This window comes from Triturus cristatus, chromosome 5_2 (assembly GCF_964204655.1).
Source record: "Triturus cristatus chromosome 5_2, aTriCri1.1, whole genome shotgun sequence".
Taxonomy (NCBI): domain Eukaryota; kingdom Metazoa; phylum Chordata; class Amphibia; order Caudata; family Salamandridae; genus Triturus; species Triturus cristatus.
This window is the reverse complement of record NC_140588.1, coordinates 472818428-472837119: the sequence shown is the minus strand read 5'-3', so window position 1 is coordinate 472837119 and position 18692 is coordinate 472818428. Positions and strand designations below refer to the sequence as shown.

The 18692-nt window shown below is 46.4% G+C and overlaps 1 protein-coding gene across 1 annotated transcript in view; it reads right to left on the bottom strand.

The window, feature by feature from the left end:
- VPS41 (VPS41 subunit of HOPS complex) overlaps positions 1 to 18692 on the bottom strand; it is an 828363-nt gene that overhangs the window by 145887 nt on the left and 663784 nt on the right. Inside the window, exon 23 of the mRNA XM_085607440.1 lies at positions 17684 to 17738. Within this exon, the coding sequence (XP_085463566.1) occupies positions 17684 to 17738 (55 nt within the window). The remainder of the gene's footprint in view (positions 1 to 17683; positions 17739 to 18692) is intronic.

Sequence of the window (18692 nt, the reverse complement as noted above, 5' to 3'; positions counted from 1 at the left end):
AGGCCGCCCTGGTCCTCAACACCAGTTTACCAAGGAAAAACATGTTTAGGGCGGCTGTACAGATAGAGCCTGGAGCTCACTTTCGCAACAAGCGAACATGATCGCAATGAAAAAGACTGTTTGTAAAGTCATAAGGTGCAGTGAACAGCTGTGCTTGGGTTCGAAGGGAGTACACATAAGTAAAGTCAGCACCGAGATCCCACTATAGTATCAAAAACGGTTTGGGAGGGAACATGTGTATCAAACCTTAAAAAAAAACATCACAACAGATTATTTAAACAATGGTAGTTGGTCCAGCAAAGGCAAAAAGGCTGAAACTGCCAGGGACAAGGGTAACAGTAAAACATTGACAGCTTGGCTGGTAAGTGATCTTTGTTGTGGACTCCACACCAGTCCACAAAATTGTCCAGCGTAGACAGACTTTGGAGAAGGATGCCTGGACACAGGGATGATATCCACAATCTCGGTGACAGATAGAACGCACTCCATGCATGGAGGTGTATACTGCGCAGGTTCGGGTATAGAACCCAGTCCTGCCTCTGCAACAGAGGATCCTCCCGCAGAGCTAGGCTCATCAGAGGACAAATGCTCATGCACAGAGATTCAGGGTACCACACTCTCTTGAGCCAGTCTGGAGCCACTAGGATGACTTGAATAGATGAGTCTTCAGAGAAGGAGGGGCAGTAGCGAAAAGGTGTACAGGAGACCTGCTCTCCAATCTAGCCTGAATCAATCTCCTAGAGAGAGCCTTCTTAGGAAGTCCAGCGAGTGGACAATTTGACACTGCGTGTTCTCGAAGGTGGCAAAAAGATGCTGCCAGGACTTACCTCATTGTCGTAAGCTTCCCTGTGGCACCTCGAGATGTAGTCACCCTTAGTGGCCCCCTCACCCCCCCTCACCTCCCCCCCAGCCCCTTTTGGCAGAGTTCATCTATCCTGGAATTCATCTATCCCACCAAGTGATTTATGATCAGGGATATGCCCTGACAGTCCAGCCAACTCCAACAAGAGTCTCTTGGCACAGGACCCTGGACTCCACTCTGCCCTGCTTGATACAGTAGCATATGGCAGTGGTGTTGTCCTTGCGAACCTGCTCCAGCCTCCCATTGAGTGATGGGAGGAAGGCCATCAACATCAGGCCAATGGCATGCGACTACAACAGAAGAAGGCAAGTGTGACTTTGGCACATTGATAGTGAACTGAAGCGATATAAGAAAGTTCACTGTCGTCTGGAGGTAGTCTACGACTGACCATGGGGAGTCCGCCTTCAACAGCGAATCATCAAGGTTGGGAAAACCACTATCGCCAACCCCCCAATATGTACAAAGCTCATCAATCTCATTTTTGTGAGCACCTGAGGGGCACTGGTAAGGCTGAAGGAGAGCACAGCAAATAGGAAATGCTCCTGTTCTACCATGAACCTCAGGTAATGTATGGGGGACCGCAGGATGTGTACATGAAAATATGCATCCTGCAGGTCCAGGGTTACCATCCATTTACCCAGATCAGAGCAGATAGTACCTGGCCCAAGGGAGCATATTGAATTTGTCCTCTGCAGTAAGGCATTCAGAGGGCGAACATCTGGAATAAGACAAAGGCCTCTTTCTTTCTTCAGCAACAAAAAGTAGCAGCAATAACATCCATCTCCTATTTCCGAAGCCAGCACCCTCTCTATGGCCCCTTTGGAGAAGGAAGCCTGCACTTCCGGAAGTAAAATGGCCAAGTTGTCCTCTGAAAGCTACTCTGATATAGGTGCAAGTTACAGTGGGTCGAGAAGAAACAGGAGGGGGTAACCTCGTTGAACAATTTAGAGGACCCATCTGTCCGATGTAATCTGTTGGTATCCCTGGAGAAAATGTTGGATTCGGCCTCCTACAGGGTGGTTGTGAGTCGCTAAGGGCAAGCTAAAGCAGCTTAGAGGCTGCTGCTGCAGGGCTGGGAGAATGAAAGGGTCGGTGTCCCTGCTGACCAACACGTTGCCTGTATGATCCTCTTCTCCTACCACAAAAGGACTAGGGTTTCTCCTGGCAACAGGAGGGTCTGTCGTTGTCTGTATGCTAACCCTATAAAGAATCCCCTAAAAGGACAGTTTTGCTGACCGAATTGCCTGGTAGAACCTTAAAGGCCCTAAGACTATGACATGGCTTTCTTTAAAGCATTCACAGGTGGAATCCACTTTTTTGCCAAACAGCCAAGACCCATCAAATATCATATCCACAAAGGAGGCCTGGACATCCCCAGAAAAAACTGTAGTCTTTTTCCAAGCATGCGACGGAGGACCACACAGGTACTGATGCTCGGCCTAAACAATTTGTGGTGTCTAAGCTCGACCAGATAATGAATTTAGCGGCATCCTGAATGGTCTGCGACAGGGAAACCCTAAGTTCCTCAGGGACTGTCGGAAAGATCTTGCTGACCATGTCTCAAAGGGCATACAAATATTAGCTAAGCAAACAACTGGCGTTGACCAATCCCCAAGGCTAGACTGCCTGATGAGAACATTTGCTTCTTGAATACTCAATCCAATTTACTCTGTCTGGGGAAATTGCAGGGAAAGAGTTGGGACTAACCTTGCTTGTAGAGGGTTGAAACACTAGACTCTCAGGAGCGGAATACTAAGCTAGGAAAACAGGGCTGCCTGGCCCCCCTGTGGCATCAGGCAATCTGCCTTTGCATTGGTTGGCATGAACAAAGCTTTGTCCATGTGTCCATCAATGTATCAGCCAGAGCTTCACTAACGGGCAATACAAGCTCAGAGAAAAATTGCCCAGGTTGCAGACCCTCTGCACTGATGTTATTTTTAACCTCCACAAAGGGAAGTTGTAGGTCCAAGACTTCTGATGCACCCCTAATGACCACAGTAAAGGAAGCACCCCGTTCTGGCAGCAGTCTAAGGGGAGAAATCAACTCAGTATTAAGGAGTGTATCAAACCCACTGGCCTCCTGTAAAACCATATAAAAACTGCCATCATCGTAGTATGGGGGTAAATTATCTCCATCATCAGCATTTTCATCTCCAAAAGTCAAAAAGCTGATGTAATGTTGTGTCAGAATCAGATTAAACAGAGGTGGGCACGTCAATCTGGATTCCACAAGTGACTTTGGTCAAGGCCGAGATGAGTTTGCCTCAGAGTCAAGTGCTGAAATCGGCATAGGGTATTCCACTGGTGCTGGTGGCATCAATAAAAGAGTCAATGTCAAAGGGACTGGTGCAAATTTTGGCACCGTTGCAGAACCCGAAGATGGTTTGAAGGACAGAGACGAGGCTGGAGACCGGTCCACTGGCGGTAACCTGACTGGAGGCCCCTTTGGATCCTTGGGGCCCAAAGATGACCCAGAGTGTACTGGGAGAGTGCCAAAGATGCGCAACATGCATCCCTGAAGACCTCAATCAGTTGTGACTTCACCCAGGACCCAGTAAATTCAGAGGACATCGAAACCTATTATGGAAACGTCTCCTCATTGAATTGTTAGCGAGACTGGGCAGCATATTAACACCCTTGCAGCTTCTATGGAGATAAAGTTTGACAAGATGTGGATGTGTCCAGCTTGGCTTTCTTGTGTTTCCTCTTCGATTTGGACTTTCCCAAAGACTTCAACCACGACAAGGACCTGTCACTGGAACAACCTTGGGAACGGAAGTGGGACTTGAGCAGTTTTTACCGATGTTCGGTGACGTGCAGCTTTGCTTCACATTCATGGCTAGCTCTGGTGTTCATGAGGGCGCATTACTCACATGACTTGGAGTTGAGTCCAGAGCCCAAACACAAAAAGGCATACCTTGTGGGGATCTGTCAAGGACATTCGTTTGAGATAGTGCCAGAATGGCTTAGATCCTGTGGTCTTCACACTGGTTTCCCTTTTTGGGAGAAAATAAATCCTGCAAAAAGTTAATCAAAACAGTGGGGGTAAAAAAGTGCTGATCGCCGGATCAGCATCTGAAGGCACAGAAAGGAACTGAAGTCAGAGCACAAGCGTGGCACCTATTTTGGCTCCACACCGTCACTTCTGGGGTGGAAAGAAGTCAACACAGAGCAGCACAACGCACCCTTCTAGCAGCTGGGAGCACTGCTGTGAGAGGCTTCCGGATCCAGTCGAGCGCCTGGGGATTATTGTAAAGTGAGGAATCTTTGGTTAGAAGTATCCATCACAAATACATTTTCTTTGTCAGCTGTCTCACATAACTTAACATCAAACGGTATACACAGTTTGCACCCAAAATTCACACAAAACAATAATTAACAACGGCTAGTTTAAACAGCAACATTAAACATGTTCAATATGAGACACACAGTATTGCTTATGAACCTGTGGCATGTCAGTCTGTTGGATGCAAATGAATGCAAATAAGATGAACATTTCTAAGGAATGACTTTTCAAGAACAGCACTGCCTCAAATCAAGAGGAAAAGATCATGTGGCCATTAGGGATTAGTAAAGGCTGCGGAGAGAATACAGACACAGGAAAGAATACAGAACAAAGTGGACCGATCAAATCAATATTAAAATGGTGCAATACATTTTGCAATTAACGGAATGTATTTCTGATGAATCAAATCCAAATCTGTGGCAAAATATGTGAAGCTTTCTAGGACAAAGCTTACATCAATTTCTGACACAAAGATTTGAATCTCTTTCAAATTATTCATTTAGAAAAACAATCAGGGCATATGATCGCTGCACACTGCAGATACAGACCATATATTAAAATCTGAGCCAGGAACCGGGAAATCTATACCCTTAAATGATAAACGGTTATGGTGCAGCAGAAAATATTATAAATGCATAAGGACCGAACACGGTTTAAACATCTTGAGGTGGCTACTTCGAGGACATACTAACAACGTGCTGCGTTCTTAGCTTCACATACAATGCTAATAACAGCCACTCATAGGTTGTTATAACCGCTGTGCAACCGTTTTCTGTCCACCAATTTAATAGTCCCTGTCAGATTAAACTGGGAAATGCTCTGGTACATTTCACACTATAATACTGCATGAAAAGGAGGCAACCAGCAGATCCCTGATAAACAACCACTGTAGGGGACAATAACTCACGCGTCCCAACACTGCAAAATAATAGGCAGCAATAACTAAGTGTTTTCAAAACTGAAAAAACATATAAAACCCTCTGATGGCAGTTCAAATACATGCATGGCCTGGGAAACTAGACAGGCCATTTGAACACCATATCGTTCCACAGCTCCATTGGACTCGGGATGATAAAGGGCACATCTTTTATGAAGAACCCCACACCACAGGAGAAAATTCTCCGTCTCCTTAGAGACAAGCTGTATGCCATTGTCAGCCAGCAGTGTTTCTGGCAACTCTTCTCTTGTGAATAACACTTTAAGGAAGTTAATTACAGTTTTTGTGTCCACACCCCTAGAGAAACTGATTTCAGGACACCTGGAGAAAAGATCCATCACAACAATGACATAAGTGTCATGGCCATCACCATGTACAGGACCCAGAATGTCCAAAGCAATGTCCTTCCACGGACCACTTGGGCGTGTCCTAGCTACTATGGGCTAAGTTCTAGTTTTCATGCTCTTTTCACTCAGCGAGCATTGTACACATTCACTCACCAAACGTTCGACCTGGAGATCCATGCCAGTCCACCAGTAAGTGGAGCGTAATCTCTCCTTAGTTTTAGAAATGGCTAAATGGGATTTGTGTGCAGGGTCCAGCAGCTCCTTGCGTAATGTAACTGGAGCAACTAGCCTATGACCTCTCCACAACATGCTCTCACTAGAGGATAACTGGACCCTCACACACCAAAAGTCATTACAGCATGCATTACAGCATGCACCTCCTTGTTCCTTATGTCACCAACCAGCACAGATAACCTTTATAACGCCTTGAAGAACCTCATCCTCATGACGATCTCGTTCAAGTCCCAGAACATTCTACAGCCAGCCAAGGGCTTGCAAGTATTATAGAACTTGTACATATGATGTAATGATGAGGCAAAGCAGAACCACATTACACTATTGACATGTCATACTACATCCACCCACACACCTTGTGTATCCAATAGTTGGATTTCATTGGACATCCAACAGCACTCACTATTCAATGATATCACCACACACATACATAAACGCACACACCATCTGTTCTGTCACACCTACAAAGACCATTCTCAGCACACGTTATACGGAATCATTTCATCATCATATGAACACTGCGGCATCACAGTCTTATAGCTGGTGAAGCTAAATCAACAGCACTGTCATGAACCTCTCCAACATAAATGAGGACCACTCAGTCTGGTGGGTCCATTTTACTGCATACTGTACGACTTTTTTGATTTTTTTAAATTTGCTTGAGGTGTTTACAAGTACAATACCAAGAAGCATACAGCAACGAAGCCTGATAGAGTGCTCAAATAATACACAAATTTGGGCAGGCATCACCAAATACCTTACCCATAATTAGAAACTCATGTTAGTGGGAGATCGTGCATTTAGTAGAAGCTTTCAATCCAAAATCCCAAGATTAAATCTATTATGGTCTTAGTAAATTACACCATTTGTTAAATAAAGCAGTACTAATATAGAACATTGATGCCCCTGCAACTATGAAACTTAGGTAAAAATATATTTTTTTAAATGGAGTTCCTACAATAAAGGGCAGCCTCTGCAAAAGTTGAAGATGAGATTTTGACTCATTGATGGAAATCCCGTGGGTGGTCAACAATGAATATATGGTTTGCAGGTGGTTTGAAATTAGGTAAGGCAGTCCACATTCAACAGCCAGTTGTCAAGTTACAGAAGAACACATTCCTTACTTTCGGTAACACTTCTACTGGTAGAGCTCTATCTAACCACATATTACTCACCTTAGAATATTGCCGAGGTGTTAGACTGGATCTGGAACATCTTGAGAGGCACCAATGCACGCCGATTGGCTCTGCGTACACATCATCTGAGTCGGAAGTGACGTACACTGTGCCTATACAGGAGCAACCCCGGGATGCCAACACCATTTAATTTCAGGAATATTTCTGCCCCAAAAATGTGGAACCATAACTCAACAATATGTGACCACTGCGCAGAAATTTAACAGACTTTAGGGAGAAGATCCTATATCACATTGCGGGGAGGATGGGATGGTCGCAAGGAATCTGCAGTTAGATGGAGTCTCTACCAGAAAAAGAGTTACCGAAGGTAAGTAACTTGTTCTGCTGCTAGAGACTTCCAACCACAGATTCCTCACCTTAGAATGCATACCCCAGCAATACCTCGCGGAGGTGGGTCATCAAATGGCTCAAACCAGGAAGTCCTGGAGGATAAACAGGCAAAATGCTCGTCCTAACGAACCAAACTGTCCAAGCAGTAGTGATTCTTTAACATGTGAAAAGACGCCCATGGGGCAGTGTGACTGATGTCCAGGACAGGACTGATGTCCCTGAGCGCTAACACAGTAGTAGCGGCCTTGGCCCAGGTACCCAGTATGTAGCAGATTTTGACGCAGACTACAATCCATCAAGAGTTGGTCCCTTTCTGCACCGCCTTGCCTTTTTTCTCTCCAGCAAATCCAATGAATAGCTGATCATTCACCCGGTGTTCTTTGGTGCGATTGATGTAAAAGGAAGGGGGTCTTTTTGGGTCCAGATGATGTAACCTCACCTTTCTTATAAGGATGAGGTAGAGGGAAAAATTTCAGCAGCGTGATGCTTTGACAAATGTGAAAAAGAGGGACAATTTTTCACAGAAAGGATGCACGAGTCCGAATAACAAGTTTGTCCGGGTAAAAGCTGGTGAATGGTGGGTCAATGGAAAGAGCCTGAAGCTCGCTGTCCTTCCTGGCCGATGTAATGGCCACCAAGAATGCTGTTTTGAATGAAAGGAGCTACAGAAAAAAGCTGTGCATGGACTTGAAAGGGGAGAAAGAGCAAACAACCAGAGACTGCAGAAAGATAACCTTTAATGGTGCCTAAACCAAGGCCTTTCAGGGCTAGCGACAGAACAAGTAACAAGACTTCTGAAGGAGACAGAAAGTGAATCAACCCTGGGGGAGAAACTCCAAGTCATAAACTTGTCCCAACAGTAGTTGTATACAGTTTCTCTTGAGGAGCACCTGACTGCCAAGATAACATTACAGATCTCAGGGAGAAATCAAAAGCATTCAATTTTCGCTGTTCAATCCCCATGCGTGAAGGTGAAGCGTGTGCAGGTTCGGGTGCAGAGCCCTGCATTGTTGCTGCAACAACAACTCCTCCTCAAGGGGCAGTCTGTTCAGAGGAAAGATGTTCATACTCAGGAATTCTGGATTCCAGACTCTCCTTGCCAAGTCCACAGCCACTACGATGACTTGGCCCAGTTGGTCCTGATCTTCTTGAAAAGTCGGGTTGGAGTGGTATCGGCTGAGTCCCCAGTTCCAGTTTAAGAGGAAAGCATTTCAGAGTAAGAACTGCTTTGGAAACTCCAATGGGCAGAAGCATAGACAGTGCATGTTCTCAGTGGTGGCGAACAGATCTAGCCAAGTAACTCTCCATTTGCAGAAAAGACCTTGCGTGACCTCCGGATGCAGATGCCATTCATAATCCGTGAGGCATCGACGGCTGAATTTGTCTGCCCTACAATTTACAGAGCGCGCCAGGTCCTGCACAACCAGGAAAATGTCTTGCCGCTCCAGCCGGTACCAGAGGCACAGAGCCTCCTGGAACAGGGTCCATCTTGCTTGTTGTGGTACCACATGGTGGTATTGTTGTCAGTAACACCTGATCCAGCCTTCCCTTGATGAATGTCAGGAAGGCCTTTAATGCCAAGCGAAATGCCCGCAGCTCAAGAAGATTGATGTGGAGCATCTTCTCCACTGGAGACCAGAGTCCTCTGCCTCCACCCCCCCAGACGGCCACCCTAACTTAGTAATGATGCGCCTGTCACCACCGTTAACTCTGGAGAGGGAAGGCAGAGGGATCTGCCATTGACCCAATCGCAGTCCGACAACCACCACTGCAGATCTTTTGCAGTCTCCTCCAAACTCTGGACCAGGTCAGAAAGAGCCCACTGGGACTTGAGATCCCACTACAGCGTCTGCATATGCCAAGAGGCATACTTCAGCAGCAAGAAACAGGAGGCCATCAGTCACAGGAGACTCAAAGTCAGTCTCACCTATATCCAGGACTGAGACTCAAACATCTCAAACATCAGGATCTGAACATTCTGGACTCGCCGCTCCGGAAGACAGGTGCTCAACTGTACCACTCCAATGAGAGGGAGAGTCTGAGAAGGAGTCAAGTGTAACCTAGGCATGTTGATAGTGAACCACAGCGAATGCAGGAGATTTGCCGTAGTCCGGAGGTGGGTGACAACTGTCTGCGGCGAGCCTGCCTTCAACAGCCACTCATTGAGATAGAGAAAGACTGGAACCCCTGACCTCCCGCAGATGAGCCACAACCCCCACCATCACTTTTGTGAACACCTGAGGGGCACTGGTGATTCCAAAGGGGAGCACAGAAAACCGAGAATGCTCTGACCCACCGTGAACCGCAGGTAACACCTGTTGGCCCGCAGGACGAGAATACGAAAACACGTATCCTGGACTTCCAAGGCAACCATCCTGACTCCGAGGTAGAAGGCAGACAGGACCTGAGCCAAGGTAAGCATCATCAAATGTTCTTTTTTCAGAAAGGCGTTGAGAGGGTGAGAATAAGGAGGAGGCCTCCATCCTCTTTCAATACCAGAAAAGTAGCAGGAATAGCAACCAAGCCCTACTTCTGATGCTGGCACTTTCTCAATGGCACCTTTGGCTAGCAGAGCCTGCACTTCCTGATGGAATAAGGAGAGATGGTCCTCTGTCAGCTGGGCTGGGGATGGTAGTGAGGGCAGTGGGGATTACAGAAAGGGAAGGCCATAACCCCACTGTACAATTTGGAACACCCACTTGTCAGAGGTAACTGCCTGCCATTGAGGCAGGTGGTGCCTGATACTGCCACAAACGGGTTAGGTGTGCTATGCTGATGATCCATTGTAAGAAATGGGGGTCTGTAGTTGGCAATTTACTTATTTATTTATAAAGTTTTATATAGCAATAGCTAGACCCGTGGGTATCAGAGTGCTTTACATACACAAAAGAAAAGAAGAATTGCATAACATCGTAGGACATGAGGATGCATAAAGATATAAGCTAAGACATAATACTTATGTATCCAGTGAGGGGAGAAAGACGCAGGGGGTTGAAACAGTCAGATAACCCCAGTCCTTGAAGGTCAAAGTGAGGGGGGAGTCCATTAGGTTATTGATGCCTAGGTTGGTTGACTTGGTCGGTAAAGTATTGGTTGAGGAGAAGGAGTTTCAGGTCCTTTTTGAAGCAAGAGAAGGAGGGGTTGCATCTGAGGTCAATAGGGAGTGCGTTCCACATCCTGGGTATGTTACCAGAGAAGGATCGGCACTGGGTCGTTTTCCTTTTCAGTTTCAGAGGGATGAGAAGAAGTAAGTTGGTGCTTCTCAGAGTTCTGGATTTTCCTGCTTTTACTAGTTTGCTGTTTAGGTATTTGGGGGATTGGGCGTGAAGTGCCTTGTGTGTGATGCAGGCCAGTTTGTAAATACATCTACCTTCCATGGGAAGCCAGTTGAGTGCGTCGAGGGTTGGTGTGATGTGTTCAAATCTTTTTACACCAGTTATGAGTCGAGCTGCCATGTTAAGGACTGACCTTATTGGGGCTAGGTGAGCTTTTGGTGACCCTGTTAGGATGGTGTTCCCATAGCCCAGTTTAGAAAGGACTAGGGATTGTACTATTGTCTTGAGATCATCCTGGGGAATTAAAGGTTTACATTTCTTGAGGTGTTTAGGAGAGTAAAGCGCACCTTTTGCAGAGTTCTTGATGTGGTCATTCATTGACAAGTTCTTATCCAGGGTAATGCCTAGTGACTTTACCGAGTCGGATAGAATGAGGGAGCAGTTTAGAGCATCAAACTCCTTGAGCCAGTCTTGAATTGGTCGGTGGTTACTTTTCGGAGAGAACAGTATTAATTCTGTTTTGTCCGGGTTCAGTTTTAAGTAGTTTGCGTTAAACAAGGTTTGGATCCTGGTTAGCGTGACATTGAGGTGTTGGACGTCACTGGGTGATTTGATTTTGTAGTATATTTGAGTGTCATCTGCATATAGGTGGTATTGAACCCCTGCTTGTTTCAGAATAATTGCCAGGGGTTCCATGAAGCGATTGAAGATGGCTGGTGACAGGATCGATCCTTCCAGGACTCCAAGTTTGACTTGTGTTGGTACAGAGAGGCAGGAGTTGATTTTAATCTGTTGCGAACGGTGCTGAAGGAAGTGAACCATTCTAGTACTGTGCCATTAATGCCAGAGTGCCTCTTCAGAGTCTCAAGTAACGCTAGATGGTTTATTGTGTTGAATGCCGCTGATAAGTCAATAAGGATGAGGAGACAGGCTTCACCTTCAGCTAAGGGTCTGTGGATATCGTCTGCAATATTGAGCATCGCTGTTTCGGTGCGACAACCTTTCCTGAAACCCGATTGAAAGGTGTTGAGGAGGTTGAAGTCATCAATATGTTTGTTGAGTTGTTGGAGAACGCACTTCTCCAGTGTTTTAGCTAGGAACGAAAGGTTGGAGCTAGGTCTGAGGTTGTTGAGCTCGTTGGGGTCGGCCCCTGGTTTCTTGAGTATAGGTGTGATTTGTCCTAGCTGATGGGAGTCTGGGACACAACCTGATGTGAGAGAGGAGTTGATGATTTTTGTCCAGAAAGGGGCAATGATATGGTTGAGTTTTTTTACTGTTGTGGATGGGAGGGGGTCCATAGTGTGGGAAGTAGGCTTTAAGCTTGCAATTATATTGAAGACTTCGATTTCTGACATGGGTTCGAAGTTCGAACAATTAGCGTCATTTTTCAGTTGGAAGAGGGCCTGGTGGGCAATGGTTGGCACCTTTGTCCAAGTAGGGACTCTGCATTCTAGTTGGGCTAAGGGAGTCACCAAGAGTAATACAGTGAAAACACTACAAAAGGACACCACACCAGTTTAGAAAAATATCCAATATTTTTTATATATTCAAAATAAGACCAAAACGATTAGAGGCCAACATACAGTACTTAAAAATATATACTGTGCAAAATATCCTTTAAAATTGCAGAAATATCTCAAACCACAGTTCTTCTGAGTTGGTAGCTCCGGCCGGGGCTATTGCGATACTGAAAACAACAGAATCCAAGAGCTCCGTCTGACCGCGTCGGTCGGGGTGGCGACAGACTCGTAAACAGTACCTTTTGCGTTGTGGCTGACACGTTGGTGCGAGCCTGTTGTGGCAACCGTTGTGGTTGCGATGTGAAGTGAAGCAGTGCAGTGTGCGGTGCCCTCAAGGCGCAGTGCAGGCAACAGCTCGATGACGGTCATCCAGCGGCGTCGGTGAGACCATCTCTACGATGCAGTGTAAGGTCGTGCTCGTTGTGGTGCTGGCAGGTCACGGTGCATGCGACAGAGCAGGTGAACAGAAGCTGGCATCAGTCGGCCCAGACTGTGGTGTGGGAGGAGGTGGTGCATCGTGAAACTTACAAGCGGTGCCCCCAGCCACGATGCGGTCATGAATGTCGAAGGCAGCAACGGCATCGGTGAGACCAGGGTGGCGAAGTGAAGTCAGGCAGTGCGGAGGGCGGTGCCCACAGGTCTCGGTGCAAGCAGTGGCTCGATGGCGTCACTCGTCATCCTCGGTGAGACCAGGGATGCGGTGCGAGATGCAGAGGTGCCCTTCCCTTCTCTGTGGCAACTGAAACAACGCTTCCAGAAGCGGTACCCAGAGGTTAGTGAAGTCTTTGCAGTCCCCGAGACTTCAGTACAGGAGGCAAGCTCTACTTCCAGCCCTTGGAGATACTCAGCACAAGTAAAGAAAGTTCAGTCGAATCCTTTCACTGCCCAAGGCAGAAGCAGCAACTGCAGGCCAACCCACCAAAGCAACAACAAAGCAAAGGGGAAGTACTCCTCCTGGCAGATCTTCCAGCTCTTCTTCTTGGCAGGTTCCTTGATTCCAGCAAGTATTAATGTTCTGGGATCTGGGCCCCAATACTTATACTCAGAATTCCTTTGTTCTCTCAGGCAGAGTGTGGCTGTGCTTAGTCCAAACCAGTTCTGTCCTCTCTGGCCCAGCTTCCCGGCAGGAGGTGGAGACAGTATTGCCCAAGGCAGACCAGGCCCATCCAGGTGCAAGGAAATCTCCTCCCACTACTCTAAATGCAGCCGAGGTCTATTAAGCCCAGCCCTGACTCATCCAGGAAAGGTAGGACACACCTCGACCCCCCCTGTGGCTGTCTAGAGAGAATACACATCCCCAGCCCCTGTCACTCCAAAGCAATACAGTCAATCCACAAACCCAGCAGAGGCACACAGGATGGCTAAGCAAGAAAATACCTACATTCTAAAAGTGGTATTTCCAAACAAAGAACCTAATAATCATCTTTACTAAAAGCTGCATTTTTACATTCTGAGTCCAGGAATACTAAACTCCATTTCCTCTATCTTGTCCCAATGGTAAGTTATGCTTATTAGATGTTATAAGTAAAACTCCCATTCTAGCCTATGGGACAGATACCCTTTCCATAGTGGAAAACGAAATGCACTGTAATTCACTATCAGGACATATCACACACACCAGTACATGGCCTACCTCTAACATACACAGCACCCTGCCCACAGGGGTACCTTGGGCCTACCTTAGGGGTGACTTATATGTAAGAAAATGGAAGATTAGGGCCTGGCAAGTGGGATGTCTGAGATACCATTTCAGGGCTACTCCTTTGGGTGGCACAATCAGTGCTGCAGGCCCACTAGTAGCATTTGATTTACAGGCCCTGGCACACTTACCAGTAAGTCAAATATGTCATATTATGGAAACATCAATCTATAATAACAATGTACAACAGGAGCACTTGCACTTTAACACTGAACAGCAGTGAGAAAGTGCACAGAGACACTAAACCAATAAAAACAGAGTCAAACCCAGGAGTTTAGAAAGCCAAAAGACAGGGGAAACACGCCAAAAGATGCCAAGTCTAACACCCATCAAAGAGTTTTTGGGGGCTGTGGAAGCCGGAGTGACGGGGGACTGGATGGTGCGCTGGGTGGGGGTTCCACATCCTCTCTGGGATCTACGTCCACGGCCAAAAAAGTGCTGGGAAACTTCAGGGGTACAGGTGGTACTGTGGGTGCCATGGGAATCACTGCCATGGAAGTGGTGAAAAGACTGTTATTGGTGCCAGGAACCCAAGGAAAGGCCAAGATATCCGGTGGCGACCCAGTGCTATTTAAAACACTCGAGCGCTGTGTCAACTTTGTCGCTGAATAGGTGGGAACCATAATAAAATATGTCTACCAATGATGATTGGATATCTCCTGAGAACCCAGTGAATCTTATCCAGGCAAGATACTGCAGTGCCATTGTAGAGGCCGGGGGCCTTCCCAGTGAGTCAGTGGTGTCCAAACCGCACTGAATGGTGAACTTTGCCGCGTCCTAGCCTTCAAGCAATACTTGGTTCAGTATAGCTCAGCCCTCTTAGGTTAGCAGCTGTGCAACAGAGCTCCGCAACGTGTGGGTGTAGCGGCCCAAGAGGTATGTGGTGTTCACCAACAGCAAAGCCAGGCTAGTGGAAGGGAAAATCCTCTTCCTGAAGGTATCCAGACTCCTGGATTCCCTATATGGTGGTGTGGTAGGGAATGTGCTTGGGTTGACCTTGGTTGACCTTGGTTGTTTAGGCCTGCACCATCAGGCTCTCGGGTGAGGGAAATGAAGGCTGGGTCTCCAGGAGTGGGGCAGCAGGCAATTATACTGTGCACAGGAGTCCCATGCTAGGTTTGGCTCAGCCCCTCAGGAGAATGTTGGTGAGGATCTCATTAAAGGGGTGCAGGACCTCTGCAGAGCTGACCTCCCAGTTGAAATACCTCTGCCAGGACATTGGTATTGTCCTCAATGTAAGGTAGCAGTTGGTCAAGGACCTATGCCACTCAGTGCATCACTACCACAAAGGATCATCCATGGCAGGACTCGAAGGAGCAATCAGGACTGGTCTGGAGAGTTGTCCAAGGCACTGGCATCACCCTACTCCCCGTACTTTTCCTCTTGATGGGAGTTGTCCTCAAGGAGGCCATAGCCCTCTTCATCATCTCCTCGTCAGAGAATAGAGGCCTGTTCAGAGGTAGGAAATGTGGACCGGGCAGCACTCTGGTTGACGTTGAGTGTCGTCATCTCAGACAGGAGAATAAGGCCTTCTTTGGTCTGCTTTGGGGACGACGGTGGGTAGACTGGGACCAACAGGGCTGATGTCAGCATTGGTCCAGATTGGGGAACAGATCCAGGGGGCCCAGGTGGCTTTGAGGGGGAACCCACCAATGGTAACCCAGCAGGGGCACCTCTTGCCTCAGTGGGGCACAAGGGCATGCCACAGGGAGCAGTTGGCCCAAAAATAGAATGTATGGTGTCGCAAAACTCTTTAAGGTTGGGCAGGAGTTGCTCCAAGTCTGGGAAACTCAGGAAAGCATGGAGCAGATCCTGCCACCTATTCCGTGGGTGGAGTGTGGAAGCAGGACCTAGAGGCTTGCTCGGAGAAATCAAAGAACATTTCAACTTCTTCTTATATTTTGTGGACTTACCCAACTTTGATGACGACCTGGATCGGAATGACAATCGTTCATGAGATTGGCTCTGAGAAAGTGCTCGAGATCTTCCTTGGGAAGGGTGCAGTGCCTTCTTCTGCCACTATGCCAGGCACTTCATCGCCCGCTCACGAATTGCGTTTGGGTGCATGGACTTGCAATCAGCGCAGGCCTAGAGGTTGTGACCCAATCTCAGGCACTAGAGGCAAACTACGTGAGGGTCAGAGACCGACATCTGTCTGTGACACTCCTCACATGGCTTAAACCCTGTGGGTTAATTGGGAGACATGTCCCTAGCACACTGGGAGTAAATGCTTACAAAAGAGCAGACAAAATATTAAAGGTAGTTCACGCCAGATCTGTGTTGTTGGCACAGAAAGAAAGAAACTAATGTCAGAGTACTGGGCAGGTGTCTATACAGGCACTGCGCACGTCAGTTCTGATGCAGGCGATGCATTTCTGGAGCCAATCGGCGCCACCTACTGGCATGCAGAGGTACTGCTCAAGATTTTCTGAATCCAGTCTGACGCCTGGGGAATATTCTAAGGTAAGGAATTTGGGGTTGGAAGTCTCTCTATCAGAAATATGTGTATCCACAACAAGCAAAGGTGGATGAAGATGGACAGTGGTCACCAAATTGACTTCATGAAGACCTGAGAACAGCAGGACAGCGAACTGGAAGTAGCTTAATCCCACTGCTATTGTCTGTGGTATTGAAAGACTGTCATATGAAAGTACATGTCCTGCAGGTCTAGGCACACCATCCAGTCGTAATGCTCCAGGGCCACCTAGAACCTATACAAGGGGCATCATTTAGAAATGTGCCTCCTTGAAGGATGAGTTTAGCACCCTGGGGTTTAGAATCAGTATCAAACCACTGTCTTTGTAGAGACTGGGACATAAAATAACAATCAATTCTCCATTTCACCTCACTCACAATTCGGATCGCACCCTTGGTGAGCAACATGAACACCTTCCTTGGAGAAGATACTGGCATCGGCCAACATAAAAGTTTCATCTGGGAGAATATGAAGAGGGGTGTCCAGAAAGGAAGGTGCACAGACAATTTTAACAACCTTAAGGACCCACTGACCGAAAGCCAGTAAGGTAAAATGTTAAATTTGACACTTTAATGGGCACATATATCAACTGGATAGTGACCTAAATAGGTTAGGAAGTGGTGCCTGGAGAAGAGGAAGAAGAAGGAATAATGCACTGCTCTCCTAGGGCCTTTAGAATTGTCTGCCCCGACCACCATAAAAGGTTTATGCGGAGTGCTGAATAGGTTCAGCAAATAGATGAAGTACTTCTGGTCTACCAGAGGAACTCAGGAGAAAGATAGAAGTACTACAAGAGTAAGTTCACAATGAAATCTCAGTGAATTGGGGCCTGAAAGTCTAATAAAATTCAACATGGAGGGAGTCAGGTTAAGACCCTTGCGATAGGAGAAGATAATGGTAAAGCAGCGTGAAGGGACTGTGACCATTGAAGCACATGCCTGACCCACATTTTCACAAGTAGAAGAATACTGATTTGAAAAATAAAGAAACTGAAAATTAGTACAATTCGGAGACAGAGTAAATGTGTACTGAAAAAAAGGACATCCAATGAAGGGCTACAGCATCAGCCATGGTTACCAAAAGTGCTGATGGCTTCACCATAGTGTACAACCCCAATGGATGCCAACTATCATAAAATCTTTGACGAGACATACATTTTGACAGGAATGCTAGTGAAAGTGTAAGATGTTATTAAGGTGTGGACAAAAGCTTGGGAATTTTGAAGTAGTTGGTGGCAAGTCCGCAATAATGCATCCACCTTTAGAAGGAACAGTTTCCCAAAACAAGCTCTTCCTCTGCTGTGTGAGAACATGATTTAACAAATGTGTTGTTCATTTTCTCTAATATACCAATCCCTAAAGTGTTAGGCCGATCAAAACAAACAAAACAAGTCAGTACAGACATGATACAAAAACTATGCCACAAGTATGCTTAGGTAAGACCTTGAACAGCGCTTATCCCCACAACTTAATGGGATCGTGCATGGGGCAACTGTATTTAAACCAGCTAAATGCTACTTACTCAAAAGAAATACAGTCTCTTCCACGAAATTTCTTTGGATGCAGATCTCGAGGGCCTTAATAAAAGAAAGAGTGGAAAAACAATTTATTGAGCATTGCCTCCACATTCAAAATGCACAGTGCCATACAATAAATTGGAATACTGCAGGGTCATTCATACTTTTATCACTTCACTAAATGGAATGTTTAAAGCAACATTAAAATCGATCCACTGCAAATGAATGTCCTGCACAGAATATATTGTCGCTGTCACTTGGGTACTTTTCTCACACAGGTCACCTACTCCTATGCGGTTGGTAATACATAAAACGTACTCATAAGTTTACCTCTTTGGACCCTATATTTCTGATGGCCAGTCCACCTCAATTAATCCCACGCCGTATGAAAGAAGGCATGGAACAGGTAAAACAACACTTGCTGCGCTTGAGAGGTGCCACCAAAGAACAGTAACCCGAAAACTGCTAACAGCTGGGCAGATGTCTGAATTAAGAATCCAGGCAGGTGCGTAGAATAGGTAGGTACTGCTTATGTGTTCAGGAACAGATCATTTTGAGTGAATGCCATTTGTATATCCCTGTAACTGAAATATTTCAGCTGACCTCCACCTCCTTTGAGGGGGGCCACTGACTATTCATCCAAAGAATGAGGACTGCTGAGGTAGAGTGCTATTTTCATAATAGAAAATGTATTAAAAAATTGTTCAACAAAGCAGAGTATCGACGTCCACACACTGATGTTTGTTAAAATGTTTGCGTGGACGGTGGATTCTCAGCTATAGATAACCACAACACGAGAGGAACATGTCCAGTAAAGGCCATGCCTGATGCTTTTCGGATTATTATTCTTTTATTACATCAAATAACCACAATTCATTTACAGCTCTTGTCATAATGTGTTCTTCTTTCGTCTAACATACTGCTTCTTCTAATTTTACAACAGCTCCCTGTTCTCAGATTGGCACAGAATTTCTTTAGTCCTTCCCCACATGTGCTTTCATTTTAGATTTGATC